The 15,954-nt window shown below is 49.8% G+C and overlaps 2 protein-coding genes across 4 annotated transcripts in view; one reads left to right on the top strand and one right to left on the bottom strand.

Annotated features, from left to right (window-relative positions):
* The window catches only part of SRGAP3 (SLIT-ROBO Rho GTPase activating protein 3), a 434,101-nt gene that overhangs the window by 353,055 nt on the left and 65,092 nt on the right, over nucleotides 1-15,954 (top strand). For all 3 annotated transcript variants that reach the window (XM_049766260.1, XM_049766261.1, XM_049766259.1), the window contains one exon: nucleotides 6,567-6,729. In XM_049766260.1, coding sequence (XP_049622217.1) covers nucleotides 6,567-6,729 — 163 coding nt within the window. The remainder of the gene's footprint in view (nucleotides 1-6,566; nucleotides 6,730-15,954) is intronic.
* Nucleotides 3,795-4,228, bottom strand: LOC125998100 (60S ribosomal protein L35a-like). The gene has a single exon (XM_049766345.1). The coding sequence runs from the start codon at nucleotides 4,184-4,186 to the stop codon at nucleotides 3,854-3,856; it is 333 nt and encodes a 110-aa protein (XP_049622302.1). The 5' UTR covers nucleotides 4,187-4,228; the 3' UTR covers nucleotides 3,795-3,853.

The following is a 15,954-nucleotide window of genomic DNA, read 5'->3' on the forward strand; positions in this document are numbered from 1 at the left end:
ACCAGTGATTGAGCCTGGTTCAGCCACATTCAAGGCAAGTGCCAACCCCTGCCCTACTATCTCTCTAGCTTTACCCCCTCTCAGTGGAACCCACAGAATTGTCCTTGGCAACTAGCATGTGTCCCCAAGGTCTGACCACTCAGTGTCTGTGACCAACCCCCCCCCCCCCATTTTTTCAGTCAATGACTGCTAAGGGTAGGCCCAGTGCTTTCCACTCCTGAGGCCATCTCCTACTCACTCTCCATCTCCTTTCCCTGCATTTACAGCTTCTGTGGTCAGGGTATGCCTTCAGCTTTACCACTCCTTATTGGCTTTCTTAATCTGTGGACACCAGACATTCACTGGGGTTTCTTCTATTTAGGGGTGAGTGGTCAGTTTCTTGATGGGTAGGGGCCGCCTTTGCTTCTATACATTTGTAGAAGACCTTCTGTTTGTCCCTCTCTGACCTTCTTTATTATATTGTCTTTCCTGTACTGGTCTTTAGGGGGCAATAAGGGATAATGAGGAAAGTCAAGAAGGCATCACTGAGTGCCAGTTGGAAGCTGGTCCTGCTCTTGGAAACCTCCACTCTGACACTTTACTGCCAGTCCTGGAGCACCCCCTCCCTCTGTGCCACAGACACTGTGACCCCTTCCAGACAAGGACAGCACAGAGGAGCAGATCTGGGCCTCAGGAAGCCTGATCTCAGCTCCCTACTCTGTCTGTTGGGCCTGAGACAAAGAGTTGGGAGCAGTAAACACCCCTAACATGGCTGCTGCGACCACACTCATAGAGCCATGCTCTCCGGGGAACACTCAAGGCTGTCATCACCCAATAGTCCTTCAGCTCCTGCTTCTTCCTATTCTGTCTCCTGTGAACCTGGGACTGCAAGCAGGGCTGGGCTAAGAGAGAGACCAGTGACCCCATGTCCCTGCTTTCCAGTAATGAGCTGGCATGTCCCTCCTGAGTTCATTAAGGTCTTGGTAGCCATGCAGCCTCCAGATGGAACAAGAGCCACAGCTGGCAGCCGGGCCAGACCGCAGGAGTGACAGACCATTGATTCTAATGAGGGTGGTCTTAGCTCTCTGCCTGGAGCAGGTTCCAGGGCAGAGCCCCCACAGTTTGGGAGGCCTATGTCTTGGGGGTGTCTCACAAGGCTCTCAGAACCCCTGGCCTCCCACATCCCCTTCTCCTGTATTCCCCACTAAGCTGAGTATGTTTGTCCCCAGGAAGGCTGGACGTGGGCTTTCAACACTGTGGCCTAAGGTGACCCCTGGGCCTCAGCACTTGGGGATATGGATTCCCCCCTTCTCTTGGTGTCCCAGGAACCAGAGTCTCCTGAGATAAAGCTTCTTCTTTTCCAGACTCAGCTAAATGATTCTCAGAGGGTTCAGTGGCAGAGAAAAGGGATCCTTACTGTCCCCCTTAATGACTTTAGCACACACTTGGATCTGCAGATCTTGATGTCAGGTCTCTGTTCGTAACTCCATCTTGATTCCTGGTTCCTAGGTTCATGTTACACTGGTGTGGCTGCTTCTCTCTCTCAGTCCACGATCAGCCCTGCCTACCGCTGGAGCTTCGAGCTAGGAACATCCAGACAGCGAATCCAAAGTCCTATATGGATCAGGTCACAAAATCCAGTCAGGATTTCTCTGAGTTCACACTGTGGCTATAGCTCCCGACTATAGCTAAATATGCTCTGGCCTAACTCAGTATTGAGGCATTGCTAGCAACTTCTGAGGTTGGTGGTGGGGCTCCCTCCAGGCAGCTGCTCCGTTTCCTAGAACCCAAGACTCTGCTGGGACCCTGTGTTCTGATTAGCTCCCCCTCCTCCCTGACCCCCAGCCTCTAGCCCAACACTAGGGCAGCCCAGTAAAGGGCTCTGGTTCTCTTTCAAGGTCTCCAACCCTACAAGTGCTGAAGTCTTGATTTTTAGTGGAATAATGCAGGGAGGATGAGTCCTCAGGTACCACAAGGTACTCCTCAAGATGAGGGGGACGCACAAACCCTGGGGAGAACAATATACGTAGAGAAGCAGAGGTCAGGGTTATAATCCTATAAGTAAAGGACCCCCCCACGGGCAGCACTCCCAGGACGAGTAGAGAGATCTGGCCAGAATAAATCAGAATAAACCAGCCCTGCAACATCTTGATCTTGAATTTCCCACCTCCAGTCTTTAAAAATCTACGTCTGCTAGAGAAACTTCTAGAAGCTCTCCAAGCCTTCTTATCCATTCTGCTCTCTTGGAGCCCTGTCACTCTGTCCAGTTCTTCCCCCTCAGCTTGAAATTCTGCTCCCCATCTTCCTTCTAGAAGGTTCCTATGTGCAGAGCTTCATGTCTACATCTGGTCTCACTCACCCACTCTTATGATATTGTGGGGTCAACCATGTTCATTCATCTCAGTGAGCCTTCCTGGTCCTTTACTTTTTCCTACAGGCTGTGTTTGGCCCTCCGTGAACCCAGCAAAATTCTGGGCAGGACAAGTGGACATAATGTCGGGGACCAGAGTTGAGTAAGAACAGAGGTCCTAGTAGGCAGTGTGTGTGTGTATAGCTGGGCAGGGCAGCGAGGTGCTTTAGTCCAGATTTTCTCTAGCATTTCTGCCTTGCTATGGCTCCCCATGGTCAGCTTTTGGCCAGCAAAGGCCCATGAGCAAACAAGCAGTGGGGCTTGTTTCTTCCTGGGCAGGACAGAGGACTCTCAGCTAGTGACCCAATCATTCAAGCAGTGACAAAAGATGCAAATCCTTCTTGGAGGGTAGTTGGATGACTAGATGTGAGTTGCAGCATTTTGGTGCTGGAACTTTTTCCAGTGACCACAGAGACAGTTCCCAGAGAGATGGATGGAGAGTGAGGAGAAAGTGACAGTGTCCTAGGCACAGAGTCGATACAGGGGATGCCCCCAATCTTCCCTATCACAGACAGACCCAAGGCATTGGAGCCATGTGCAGTATGGAGCCAAGTAGTCCGGGAAATGGGTTGTGTTGGCTGAGCGGAATTTTCCAGCCCCCAGCTGAGAAGCAGAGAGGCGACTCGCTGCTAATCTCATTTTCCAAACTCACCAGCTTTGCAGGGCCTCTGCCAGAGCTGCTGTCTCCCCGAGCCTGGAGCCAGCTCTCTAGGCTAAGAAAGCAAGCTGTGACTCACCAGAAATCCTCGCTGCTGTTTGCTGGCCCCAAAGAGAGAAAACATATGGCGGAGATGGGTGCATTCTTGCAAGGTGCCAAAGCTCAGTACTTCCTGCCACCGTGGAGCCTGGCACATGGGGATGGGGACACACGCAGAGATGGGGTGTGAGCGGAGGCAGCATTGTGTGCTGTGGGAAATGTGTGTCTATCCGAGTGGCAGCACCTGACCTAATAACTCATAGAGTCTCAGGGTTCAGTCAAGGAGATTTTGACTCCCCAAAGAAAATGTGACCCCTGGAAATTATCCCATCTTCACCCAAGTGACTTGTAATTTGCTTCTCATGATCCCAGGACATCTGTAGGCAAAAGGATGACAACCCATGTTACCTGGATCCCCACCCCTCTACGAGGTGCTGGTTTCCAGTCACCCCTACACTTCTGAAAGGTGCTGTGAGCCCCTCCATTCACAGTCCAGTGCCTCCATCTTTAAGTACCCCTCTGCATCCTTTTTGAATTCCTTGAGGTCTCCCACTTGAGGGAGAAGACAGAAGAGAATATGCCCAGTATTGTACACAATCCATGCCCAAGAGCTACATGACTACTTTCTACCCATGTTCCCTTGATGGCTTTTGGGTAACTTCCTCTGGCCATTGTTTCCAGTCCTATGGCTTCTGCAAAGGAGGTGACTTTCCTTCTTTGTTTTTTTTTTTTTTATCTACATTTTATTTATTTACTTTTCAGTAAGCTTAAATCCTTGAGGGGTACAGCATCACACGGATTCTATGACCGATTGCCTTAGCAGGAAGGTTGCTTCGGAATTTGGCTTGAACCATGCCACTGTTTCCATGGGCACGAGTTACCTTTCCCCAGATCACTCTGGTTTTGTTAGGTTTGCCACTAGGAATTACAGTGTTGTTCTTTGCTTTGTACACATATGCACATCGCTTGCCCAGATAGAATTCAGTTTCATCCCGAGCATAAACACCTTCAATTTTAAGAAGAGCTGTGTGTTCCCTCTGGTTTCGGAGACCCCGTTTATAGCCAGCAAAAATGGCTTTAGACCACAGCCTTCCAGCCATGTCTGTCTCCTAATTAGTCCGGGCCTCCACGGGAGTCCAAGATGGCGGAAAGAGCGACTTTCCTTCTTCATCATCCTCCAGGCAACTTCTTTTATGGGGTCCCAGACATCTGCCTCCTCTCAGTCCCCCCCCCCCCCCACACCTGAAATTTACCCTCTATGAAGACCTCTGTTTTTGTACATCCCATTTCTGGATCCTGGTGATTCTTAGCTGTCTATACCTATTACCTCTAAGTTCACTGAACACCCTCAACATTTTCTCTCCAATGTCCTTATCTAAGAGATTCTATGGCTGGTAGGTGTTGGTTTTCTCACTACATTTATTGGGTTTCTGCTCCTGGTATAGTCTGGGGTGAGTCTTTCCAGCTCACCAAACAACACAATCCATCCATTGCCAATGAAGTCTCTGGGAGATCCAGTGGGTACAGCCTCATCAAATTCACTCCATTCCAATTTGATGCCACTATCTAGAGCTGTCAACAATTATTGTTGTTATCATCTAAGAGCTGCTTGTACTGGCTCCAGGAAGGCATTTTGTGGCTCACTCCTGAAACTGTAGCCCTATCATATCTTTCTGGGACACTTCTTTTTCTCCTGTTGAGTTTTGGAGGGGTGTTGATTGGAGTTAGGTCAGAGCCCTAATGTGAATTTAGTATAGGAGGCCAAGGTATGAGCTTATCAGATGTGGAGGGGAAAGTGTCTTGTTGGCACATTATGAACTGAGGCTTTCTCTGGTGATAGATGTGAATGGGGGTCCGCTCCATCAATTGGGGCTCTTGTGTACTGTCTATTGCTCTGCTAGTGTGGCCAATAGCAGTGGGGTCAGACCAAGGAAATGGGCTATTGTCTACTGGTGATTTTTTTTGTTGTTTTTGGGCTACCTCTGTTGATGCTCAGGGGTTACTCCTGACTATGTGCTCAGAAGTTGCTCCTGGCTTGAGGGACCATATGGGATGCTGGGGGATCGAACTGCGGTCTGTCCTAGTCAGCCATGTGCAAGGTAAACACCTTACTGCTGTGCCACCGCTCCAGCCCCTACTGGTGAATTTTTATCTCAGCTGAGTGACCCTCACCCCCCTTTGACCAAGGTGATTAAGCCAACGGCAGCTTTACCCTCGTTTCTCCTCTAATCTTTAATTCTCACTGCCCGCCATCTTGGAAGCCAGGAAATGGGATGTCTTCGTCCTTTCTGCTCAAGCCTCTTTGCAGCTCTAACCAGAATCTCAAACTTTGAAAATTCCCAGATTGCCTGAGATAGGCACCTGGGAATCATCATTCCTCTCACCCCCAGTCCTTCTTTCTCTTCTGGGGCATCTCCATGATTGTCTCCTCTTCCTGCAAGTTGCAATTTTACATGCCCATAACACTCATGCCCTTATCTCCCATCTTTTGGCCCACCTCCGGGCAGGCTGGAGCTGGCCAGCCTGAGGCAGTGTCTAGGGACACCCCCTTCAATAGTGGCAGGGCCTCTGCCCACATTTTGCTTTTACAATATCCCATGCACAGTATAAGGGATTAGCCACCTAGGACACCACAGGTTCTGAACCCCAAGACTGACTTCTTTTACTTTTCTTCACTCTTTCCTGGGTTCATGGTCCATGTGCTGTGACACATCCATGAGAAGATAGTGGGGGTGCTGTGTCTTTCTACTTCTATGACTGGGAACATCAGAGGCAGTCAGAGACCCCTCTGACTCAGGTGGTAGTGGGGCTGAGCATCTCTTCTTAGAAGACTCCAACCCTACCCCACCCCACATGTACCACCACCAGGTGAAGGACACATGCTGAGTACCCCATTGTCACCTGATGTCTGTGCTCCCAGGGCACAACTGTCTGTTTATGGGTCACAGCAGTTTTCTCTGCCCCAGCCACCCCTGCTGGAAGTTGACAGATCCTTCCCCATAAATCCACAAAAATCCAAGTATAGGTTCTGGGAAGGGAGACCCCAGGTCCATCCTGAGCATGGATAGGTGTAACTCTAGAGACCCCAAATACTTCAAGGTCTGAGCACTGAGTTCATTGGTCTAGGTGGACAATGTCCTAGAAACCCCAAGCACTGCCTGGGAGTGTCTTAGATTCCCCACAAGTATTGCCTGGGTGTGTTCTGGATTCCTATAAATACTGCCTCAGAGCGTCCTGGACCCCTGAACACTGCTGACAACTCCCCTAAGAAATGTGGGCTCCCAAGGGGAAAAGCCTGTGTTTGGAGAGCAGAGCCCATATTTTGCTCTTTCTTCTACAGAGTTCTGGAATTCATCCCAGCTGTGGGTAGGGTTGCTTTCTGTGACCTTGGGAGGGTCAGTCCCTGTGTTGCTGTCAGTAAAGAAACCAGGGTGAATGCCACGTTGGGTTGCCAACCTGCCTATGCTGTGCTTCCCTCAGGAAAGACCAGCACCTCCTCTCGCCCGTCAGCTGCTGGTACCTTCTTCTGCACCAGACGAGGCGGGAGAGCCGTGACCACGCCACCCTCAATGACATCTTCACCAACAACGTCATTGTGCGCCTGGCGCAGATCAGTGAGGATGTCATCCGGCTCTTCAAAAAGGTGGGAGTCACCCTGGCTATGATGCTGTGGGGGTCTGGGGTGGGGAGTAGCTTATCCATCTACATCCAGGGTCAAAATCATGGCTAGTGGTCTGATTCACAGACATGAAAGTGGGTTGGTAGGACATGTTCAGACAGTGGTGAGGCACTTGCATCCCAGTAGAAAGTGTCAGAGAGGTTTTATCTTACAATCCTGGCATCCGCTTGTGGACATGGTGTCTGGGTGCATGTCCATCCCCCCATCTGAGTTCAGACTGTGTAGGTGTTTTTCTGCTCACATCCCCTTGCTGTCAACCGCCCCACTCTCCTACGGGGTGACCTGGGGCTGTGGACTCCCCACACCAAGGACCTGGACAGCGTCTCACTGTGTGGCTCTTTTCTCTGTGTTCATCTCCTGCATAAACACTCACTGCTTTCACGCCATCACACTCCCCAAAGAAGGCTCTGAGGCAGACATGCCTTCGCCAAGTTAATGGTCATGTTCTGAGGGTGGGTTTCTGCAGTGACAGATTTGAGGTTACGGGCCAGCTATTGTTGAAGGCCTTCCATAAACACTTCCAAAGTGTTGCTGACTCTTCTCAAGAGGTCTCCCGTGTGTGGTTTACAGCACCCAGAAACCAAATGTATTGGGAGTGATCCCCAAAAGTCAACATGGGGTGGGGTGGAGGGCATGCCTGGGCACAGTCCCTGAAAGAAACTGACTTCTGCAAGAACTGCTGCTCCCTGCCTGATGCCATCTGCATGCCCCACTTTTCTCTCTCCCCCAGTGGGGCACACAGTACTGCTCTGGGCAGCATGAGAGAGAGAGAGAGGGGGGGGGAAATTGTGTCTGTTGGAGGGAGCATTTCGAGAAGGGACTCTGGGTGTGTCTACAGAGCCTGGTTTCTGAATTCATCACTTTGGCCCTGCCCTCACCACTCTGTGCCACGGTTTCCCCAATTAGTGAACTGGAGATAGAAATAACCCAGGGGCCTGGAAAAACAGAATAAGAGGGAAGGCGCTCACCTTACCATTTCTGTGTCTGACCTGGATTTTATGTGTGGTACCATATAGGTCCCCTGACCTTCAACAGGAGTGATCCCTAGCTAGGTATGGCTCAGCCTTTCCCCAAAAAGGGTAACTTCTTTCTGAAGGCAGTTGTGAGGATTGGGGCGGGGGTTCATATTCTCACAGAACCCCATGCTCAGGAGGGTTGGCCAGACTCCTCCCAGTTCAATTGCCCTGATGCCAAGTGAGGGATGACAGAAAAATGCTGGAGAGGAAATGGTGATTCAAGATCGATCCATCTCTCCAGGGCCTACATTTCGATCGTCTGCTTCCAGGAGGACCCTGTGTGGCACTGTGTTCCCCACAGCCCCGACCCTGTGCAGGGCAGGTGCAGCTCTGTATTCCTGGGCTGAACTTGGGGAATGTAGCCACACTTAGTACTGCATGTGCAGACATACATGGGGTGGGTGGAGGGGGAAGGCAGTGCATGGGAGAAAGAGCAATCGCCCGAGCTTGGTGGAGCCCCACAGGGATTCAAGCCCCTTGGTCTCGGCTCTGGATGGCTCTCCCAACCCCCGCCGCTATTGCAGCATGCTGGGGTGAGTGACTCACAGAGAAGAGGTCAGCGGGGCCTTCAGGAAATGAAGGGGCTTCTCTGAGCTGAGCCCTGGGACAAGGGAGATAAATCTTGCAGGCTCATTTGGGCTGACAGCCGCCTCACTGGTGATGGAGGTTAACAGGGTGGAAAATAATGAAAGCACGTCCACAGCTGAGCTCCTGACGCCTGCTTGCTGGTCGGGAACAAAGGATGCTTGCAGGGCCAGCCTGGCCAATGCACCAATCCAGCCCATGGCATGGCCCTCTGGAAACCAGTCATGCCCAGATCTAGAGACCCCGATATTGCTGTTCCCTGGAACAGTAGCACCCTTTGGCTTCAGAACTGAGAAGTGAAGGAAGTGAAGTGCATCTGGTGTGGTTCTCACCAGCCAGAGGCAATGAGGCAGGATTTTGGGGGTCCCCCTTCTCTCAAGGAGACAATGATCTATTGGCCTAAAAGAACTGAGTTTGGACTGCATATCCAGCTTGGCCTGTCCCCTGGTGGTGTCGTTCAACAAACTGTCCCAGTTCTGCTGTGGGGGGGGGGGGATATTCTTCTCATGGGTCCCAGCATAGATGTCGGTGGCCTGCCCACACAGCCTGCTCGGGGCCACCTATTCTGGCACCTGAGTTTCCCTGGAGTGCCACCATCTGCTTCTCACAGCTGGGCTCCTGGCTCGCCTCCCTCCGCTGTCCTTGGAGCTGCCTGGAGCTGCCCAGCACAGCAGGAAGCCCAGCTGGAAGGGTTGCCTACACCTTAATGTGGTGGCACTGGGTGAGATTGCAGAGGCAAAGCTCGGCCAGCAGGCAGGAAGGACGGACAGTGCCAAGTTCTTGGCTGTGGCCCAGTGTGGGGACTTCAAGGCCATGAAGCAGATTATTCTAGCAGTTTCCAGACTTACAATCTACCTGCCTCCTTCCTCAGCAGGTCAGCAGTGCCTGGATCCCAGGAGCACTCCTGGCTCCCAGCTGACCCCAACTCCCCAACACATAGACCAGAGAAGGGCAGCTCTGAGTGGCCACTCTAATCCCCGGGATTATTAATTATTATTAACAATGATTAATTATCATTAATTCCCATGTCTGGGAATTTCCATTCATTCGAGTGCCTCCACGATGTGTGTCTCTTCCTCTCTTTCTCTCACTCTGGGTGCATGTTTGCAACATGGACATGACACTGGTCACTGTCCCTGTGCATAGCTTTTGTCTAGAGGATCCCAAGAGCCCACACACCCCCCATGGAAATGGAGGCTGATTGGAAGATGGAAATGCCAACACTTCTCACTCCTGTTTCTTCTGCCCCTGGAGATTGTCCTGTAGCCCCTGCCACCCAACATCATGATTGCTTATCAGGAGATGTGACTCTATGGCAGTTGAACCCTATCTTTTGCTCCCTGTCAGTGTTGTGGCAGAAAGGAGGTGTGAAAACAGAACTATTGGGGCCTGGGTGCTTGTCCTCAAGTCCCCTTGTCCCCTTTCTCATTTCCTTATCCCTGTCTCTGAGCCCAGTTCTCTGGCTCACCTGGTCACCTAGGACTAAAGCCAGAAGTCCCAGCCTTGTCTGCCACAGACCCATGTACATGATCACCTGATCCCCAGGTGTCCTGGTACCGCTTTTAATGACTTTCATCTCCAAGGGGCCATTCCAGTTGGTCCAGTGGTCAATGGAGGGTGCAGAGATGCTTGGGTCTTGCAGTGTCAGGGGCCACCAAGGCCATTCATTAGTGGTGCTTGGAGACACCCTTCTAGGGCTACACCTGGTTATGTCCAGGGGCCACATGTCAAGGAACTAGTGGTGGACATGGATCAAATGCACACAAAACAGTGTCCTTATCCTTATCCCTGTGCTGTGAGCGCAGTCTGTGCCTTTATTGGACATGCGACTCTATATTTGCTGTTGAAAGCTGTACTAGATTCTGGCCAAGTCTCTGTAGTTGAGCAATTTCACAAGAAGCAATTGGGTGATTTTTCCAAGTGTGCTGGAGAGGCCTCCTCCCCTCTGTGTCTTTTTCTCTTTTCCTTTTTCCCTTTCTGCCTTTCTCTTGCTCTTTCCCCCACTGGCTCCTCCCTCTCCAAATGATTCTTTGACCCTGTCTCTCCTGCAGGTACAAACCAGGAGAGACAGTGGAGAAGAGTCCTCAGGGAGCTGACTATGGTGGGGAAAAGAGGAGCCTGCCAGGTGGTGTGTGTGTGTGTGTGTGTGTGTGTGTGTGTGTGTGTGTGGCTGAGTGTGTGAGAGAGGGTGAGAGTGAATAGAAATGTGTAAGGATGTTTGCGTGTTTGCGTGCGCATATGCATGATTGTATGTGTTTTGTGACTGTGTGTACGCCCCACGTTGGGCGCCAGTTGTTGTCTTAATATAAAACAATTAGTCCTAGTGTTGGTGTGGGGAGATGGTGAGGCCTTCCTGGGCTCGATCCAGCTCCTGCAGCCCCTATAGTCTGGCAGGTCTGAAGGTTGCAGGGCGAGGGCGGAGATATTCCCAAAGCAGTCAGATGAAGTTTCAGGAGTCAGCCAATTTTATTTCACAGTCCCTTTTGCATGCACACCTCTTCATGGCCTCTATACCAAGCCTTTTCTTAGCAGCTCCTTCTCTACTCCTTCTGGGCTCTCTCGGCCTCTGTCTCCCTTTCAGCGGCTTTTCCAGGCTTCCTAACTGGCTTCCAGGCTGACCAACTCCCTTTGGTGATGTTACTGCTGCTGCTTCTTTGATGATGCTCAATGGCTAGTGCTGAATCTGATGCTGAATCTCTGGTAGTGATGCCTCTCATCCACTTCTCTCCCTAACTTCTTATCCCCTTCTTTCTCCCTCATGCAAACTCCTCTACCCGCCCATTCCAGATGTGGGCAGTTCTGATCATTCAGGGGGGATAAATAAGAAGGTGGGGGAGAGGATACCCGCAATAATATATGTGCGAGAATGTGATATGCATAAGTATATATGTTTATATGTAGCTTGTGATCATGTGCCTAAGTGTACATGCAGTGTGCATATATTTCAGTGTGCAGATTCATATGTGTGAATGTGTGATTTTGTGTGGAGGGAGAAGTGTGTGAGAATATGTGTATAGGGAGGTAGGGAAGCGAGGATTTGAGTCTGCCTTATGGCACCCGAACTTCTCAGTTGCAGCCAGCTTGGCTCTCACTGGGCTGAGGAAAACGAGAGCAGTATTTTAAAATGTGAGATTTCACACCAGCTCGGATGCTGCTTCTCTCTTGAGTGGTGGGAAGTGCTGCCAGCACCACCAAGTGTGGGTGAGGTGGGTGGCGGGAATGGAGCAGCCTTGGGCCGGGCAGGCACCATTCGCGATCATGCCCACCCCAGACTGTGGCCTGCCTCGCTCTTTAAATGCCATCTCCCAAGATTCTCCAAATGTCTCCCAGAGCCCTCTAGAGGGTTTGTGAGGTGAAGATTTGGGCCCTACCTGCCTCAGGGAAATCAGGAAGCCATGTGGTGACAAGTGTCTGGGGGATGCAGTGGCCAGAAACCACACCTGGAGAAAGCTGTGCTGGACCCTAACCTCTGAATTGACAAGTGGGGACACTGAGTCTCTGGCCCCAGGTGGGTTGTTCTCAGGGCCCACAGGAGGTGCCATCTGCACCCCGCCTGCCTTCCAGCCCCTCCCTGATTCCCAGCCTGGGTAAGGCAGCTTGGGCCCCCCATACAATGGCCATCCATTACTCTCTGCTCTGGTGCCCGCAGAATTTAATCACTCGGGCCACCGTGAGGTGAATTTGATTGTGGGAAGCCAGGCAGCTCGGCTGGGTGGGAGGAGTACTAATGAGGAAAGACTCTTGGGGTGAAGGAGGGCTTCTGTGGGGCTCGTGTTTGAAAGCAAGGCTCTTGCTGTGTGGCAATCAGGGCTGGGGTTCTGGGAGCCGTTTCCTTCCCGCCCCCAAGACGTCCGTCATGTTTCATAAATAAATCAGGGCTTTTGTGCCTGGTAATTGCCTTGCTTTGTCATCAGGATCAAAAGCACCACGACTGGCCAAGGCTTCGGGGCCAAGTGCTTCTCTCCATTTGTGGGCAGGGGAGAAAATGAGGGTTTGAAGGAGGCTTCTGTTTGGAGCCCCTTCAACCTCTCCCCACCCCGAACTCCCAAATCTGCTAGGCCATTCCCTCTGGGGAGCCCCTGCCCAGATTAGATCTTAGTTACTAGTAGATGTTACTCAAACAGTGATCTTGTTTTCAGAGTCAGTGTGTGTTGGCAGAACCCTGGGCTCTGAACCAGTGGCCCACAGATATTAATTCTTTTGTTTTGGGGGTGCTTTTATAGTGGGGGGCATACTAATTAATGCTCAGGGGTTACTAGTGGCTCTGTACTTAGGTATTACTCCTGCCGGTGCTCAGGGAATCATATTCCTAGGGAAATTTGCTAGAGACTGAACTCATGCTGCATGCAAAGCAAGTGCCCTATCTGCTCTGCTGTATTATTGCTTTGACCTCAGAAATTTCATTCTTTGTTGTTGTTGTTGTTGTTGTTGTTCTTTGGCCATACCCTGGCAGCACTCAAGGATTACTCCTGGCAGGCTCAGGATGCTTGGGATCAAACCCGGGTTGGCTGTATGCAAGGCAAACACCCTCTTGCTGGGTTATCTCTCTAGCCCCAGATGTTTCATTCTAAAAGCATCATCAAGGATGATGTGAGTCCATTGCCAGGAAAGAAAACTGACACAAAGGCTCCAGAGCTGGAGTTCAAATTCACATGTGTCCAAAACCCAAGCCTGTTGCTTAAATTCGGTGCTGAAGGAGGGAGAGAAAGAAGCCTGATTCAGCACCCGCCCCCCACAAAGTCTTTCCTGGGGAGATGGGTAGGTGGCAAATTCAGGGATTAGTTTGGCTCCAAACCCAGAGGACTTCCTGGCTGAGTTGGGAGCATGGGGAAGGTTTTAGGGGAGGCAGGTGGGGTTGCTATGAGCCTAGGGGGATTAGGGGATCTTAGAGCATGAGTAGGAAGCTTGGATAAATACAGCAGACCCCGGGATTTCTCAGGGACCTCTAGAATTCTCGAGCCTCTTCTTTGGACTATGGACAGACCTCAGGGCCTTTGTAATCCTTGGATGCTTCTGACAGAGCGTGTGGCCCTGGGCAGAATCTCTATATCTCAGGCAATTCCAAAGTGGGCAGAAGTGGGGAGACTGATGTCTGCTGGGCCCCCAGAGTTGGAGCAAACACCCCAAGTATTGATGGTTTGGGGTTACATCATTATGTTCATTATGACATGAAGATTTAGAGTTGGGTTTAGCCAAAGTTGACAGGAGGGTTTAGGGATGTGTGTAAGAAGGCAGTGAGTGTTGGTATAGGTGTGGGGTTCCAGTATCACTGTGAGGGACATGGGCATGGTTCCTGTTTCCTGCTCCTGCCATCACATTCTAGCCATGAGTTTCAAATGGAACAATCAATGATCTTGTCTCTAGAGTGGTTGTGATGCTTCAAACGTGCCTACCTGGTCACCAGTCAGTGAATATTGGTTGTTGTTTATTGGCACTCCTCATTGAGAAAGGCACCAGTGAGAAGATTGGAGGCAAAGGCTGAAGGAATGTTTTATTTGGGTACACAAGTCCAAAGAGCAGAGATGAGTGGAATTTTTAGGAACCCTCTCACCGACTCCTTCCAATGTATCATAATCTTTGCATAGCCCCCTATTTCTTTTTCTTGCCTTATTACATTGGCCCTTCATTCCATTGTAAGTATAGAGCCAAATGGCAGAGGAGCAGCGTTCTTGACCTTTACAAAGCATGCACCCAACATTTCATGATCTCAAGTGAAAAATCGTTGCAAATTGAGAATACATAACTAGCAGCTGCTTTTATCCTGATGAAAGGTAATTACCAAAATCTAACAATACATATTTCTTTTGAAGAGAGCACACCTCAGTGACAGGCTATAAGATCAGCATATAAAATTTAATAGCTTGCCTGGGTTCCAGCCACACCCAATTAGAAAATGTAATTTAAAAATACATATGTTAGGGCCGGGCGGTGGCGCTAAAGGTAAGGCGCCTGCCTTGCCTGTGCTAGCCTTGGACGGACCACGGTTCGATCCCCCGGTGTCCCATATGGTCCCCCAAGCCAGGAGCAACTTCTGAGCACATAGCCAGGAGTAACCCCTGAGCGTTACCGGGTGTGGCCCAAAAACCAAAAAAAAAAAATACATATGTTAAGGGCCAGAGATATAGCACAGCGGTTGGGCATCTGTCTTGCATGCAGCCAACCCAGGACAGACCCTGGTTCAAATCCCAGCATCCCATATGGTCCCCTGAGCCTGCCAGGGGCAATTTCTGAGTGCAAAGCCAGAAGTAACCCCTGAGTGTCAGCAAGTGTGACCCCAAGACCAAAAAAATAACCGAATCAGTGACATTGTAGAAGTTCTCATAAGTGATGCTTTCATGGTCATTCAGACATAAATACTTCATAATTTCATGATGATTTTTAGAATCCATCAATTATTCAGAATAATGGCCCTTTTATCTATAAAATGATTTTAAAAAGCTTTTTATCTGACTTTTATTTCTTACTTCACTGTACTATGGTAAACAAATAAAATCTGGACTAGAGTGGTAATACAGCAGGTAGCACATGGCCACCCCAGGTTTGACCCCCAGCATCTCATATGGTGCCCGCCACCAGCAGTAATTTCTGAGAGCAGATCCAGGAGCAACTCCTGAGCACTGCTAGGAATGGCACCACTCCCAAGTAAATAAAGTCTGTAGGTTTTATTTTTTAATGTCCGTTGGACTTTGTCATCATCACTTCCTTGACAGTGGTTATCTAGACAGGTGATTTTAGGATGGTTTTGTAAACTCTCCAGCAATACAGAAAAGGGAGCCTAAATAGGGATATAGTGCAGGGTAGGGCACTGTAGATCTGACATAGACTGGGGATAAAAGACTCTAAGTAAATGGGGGTGAGTCCATGGCTGGTGTGTCCTTTCCTATTTTCAGGAACCTATTTCACACATACATGCTCACATAGGCACACACGTGATTTATTTGTCTGGTGAGATTTTGGGGGAAATAATAGGCTTTCACAAAAACATATTTTTGGTGGACTTTAAAGGGCCAAAAAAAAAGAGAAAAATATTAGACTGTTCACAAGTGTAGAAAATAATATTTAAGATCTCATGGGGGAAAGTCTACTTTGTGGAAACAGAAAAGCATAAGCCATGAAGGGATGCCAATGAATGCTACTGCATGAGAACAAACATGTCACACAAAGATGCAGGTGATACAAAAAGACATTTGCAGGCATAGAATGAATAAAAAGCGAATATTTAGGGTATAAAAACCAACACCTGGATAAAGAGCGATAGTGCAGTAAGTAGGGTATTTGCCTTCCACACAGCCAATAGAGTTTTGATTCCTGGAACCCCATATGATCCCCTGAGCCCACCAGGAGTAATTTTTGAGTGTAGAACCAGAAGTAACCCATGAGCACCACCGGATGTGGTGGTGGTGGTGCTCACCACCAAATAAAAATAAAAACCAACTCCTATAATTTAATATGAAAAGCAAACAAACAAAGAGTAGAAACCTTAACATGGATTAGAGCTGGGAATTGAGGGCATTGGCTGATGGGGGAACTCTCACTTGTGCTGTACATGAGGAGTAAGTCTTTTGTTGACACCAAAAGGGTCTGTGAT

The sequence above is a fragment of the Suncus etruscus genome, chromosome 20, assembly GCF_024139225.1.
Source record: "Suncus etruscus isolate mSunEtr1 chromosome 20, mSunEtr1.pri.cur, whole genome shotgun sequence".
Classification (NCBI taxonomy): Eukaryota; Metazoa; Chordata; class Mammalia; order Eulipotyphla; family Soricidae; genus Suncus; species Suncus etruscus.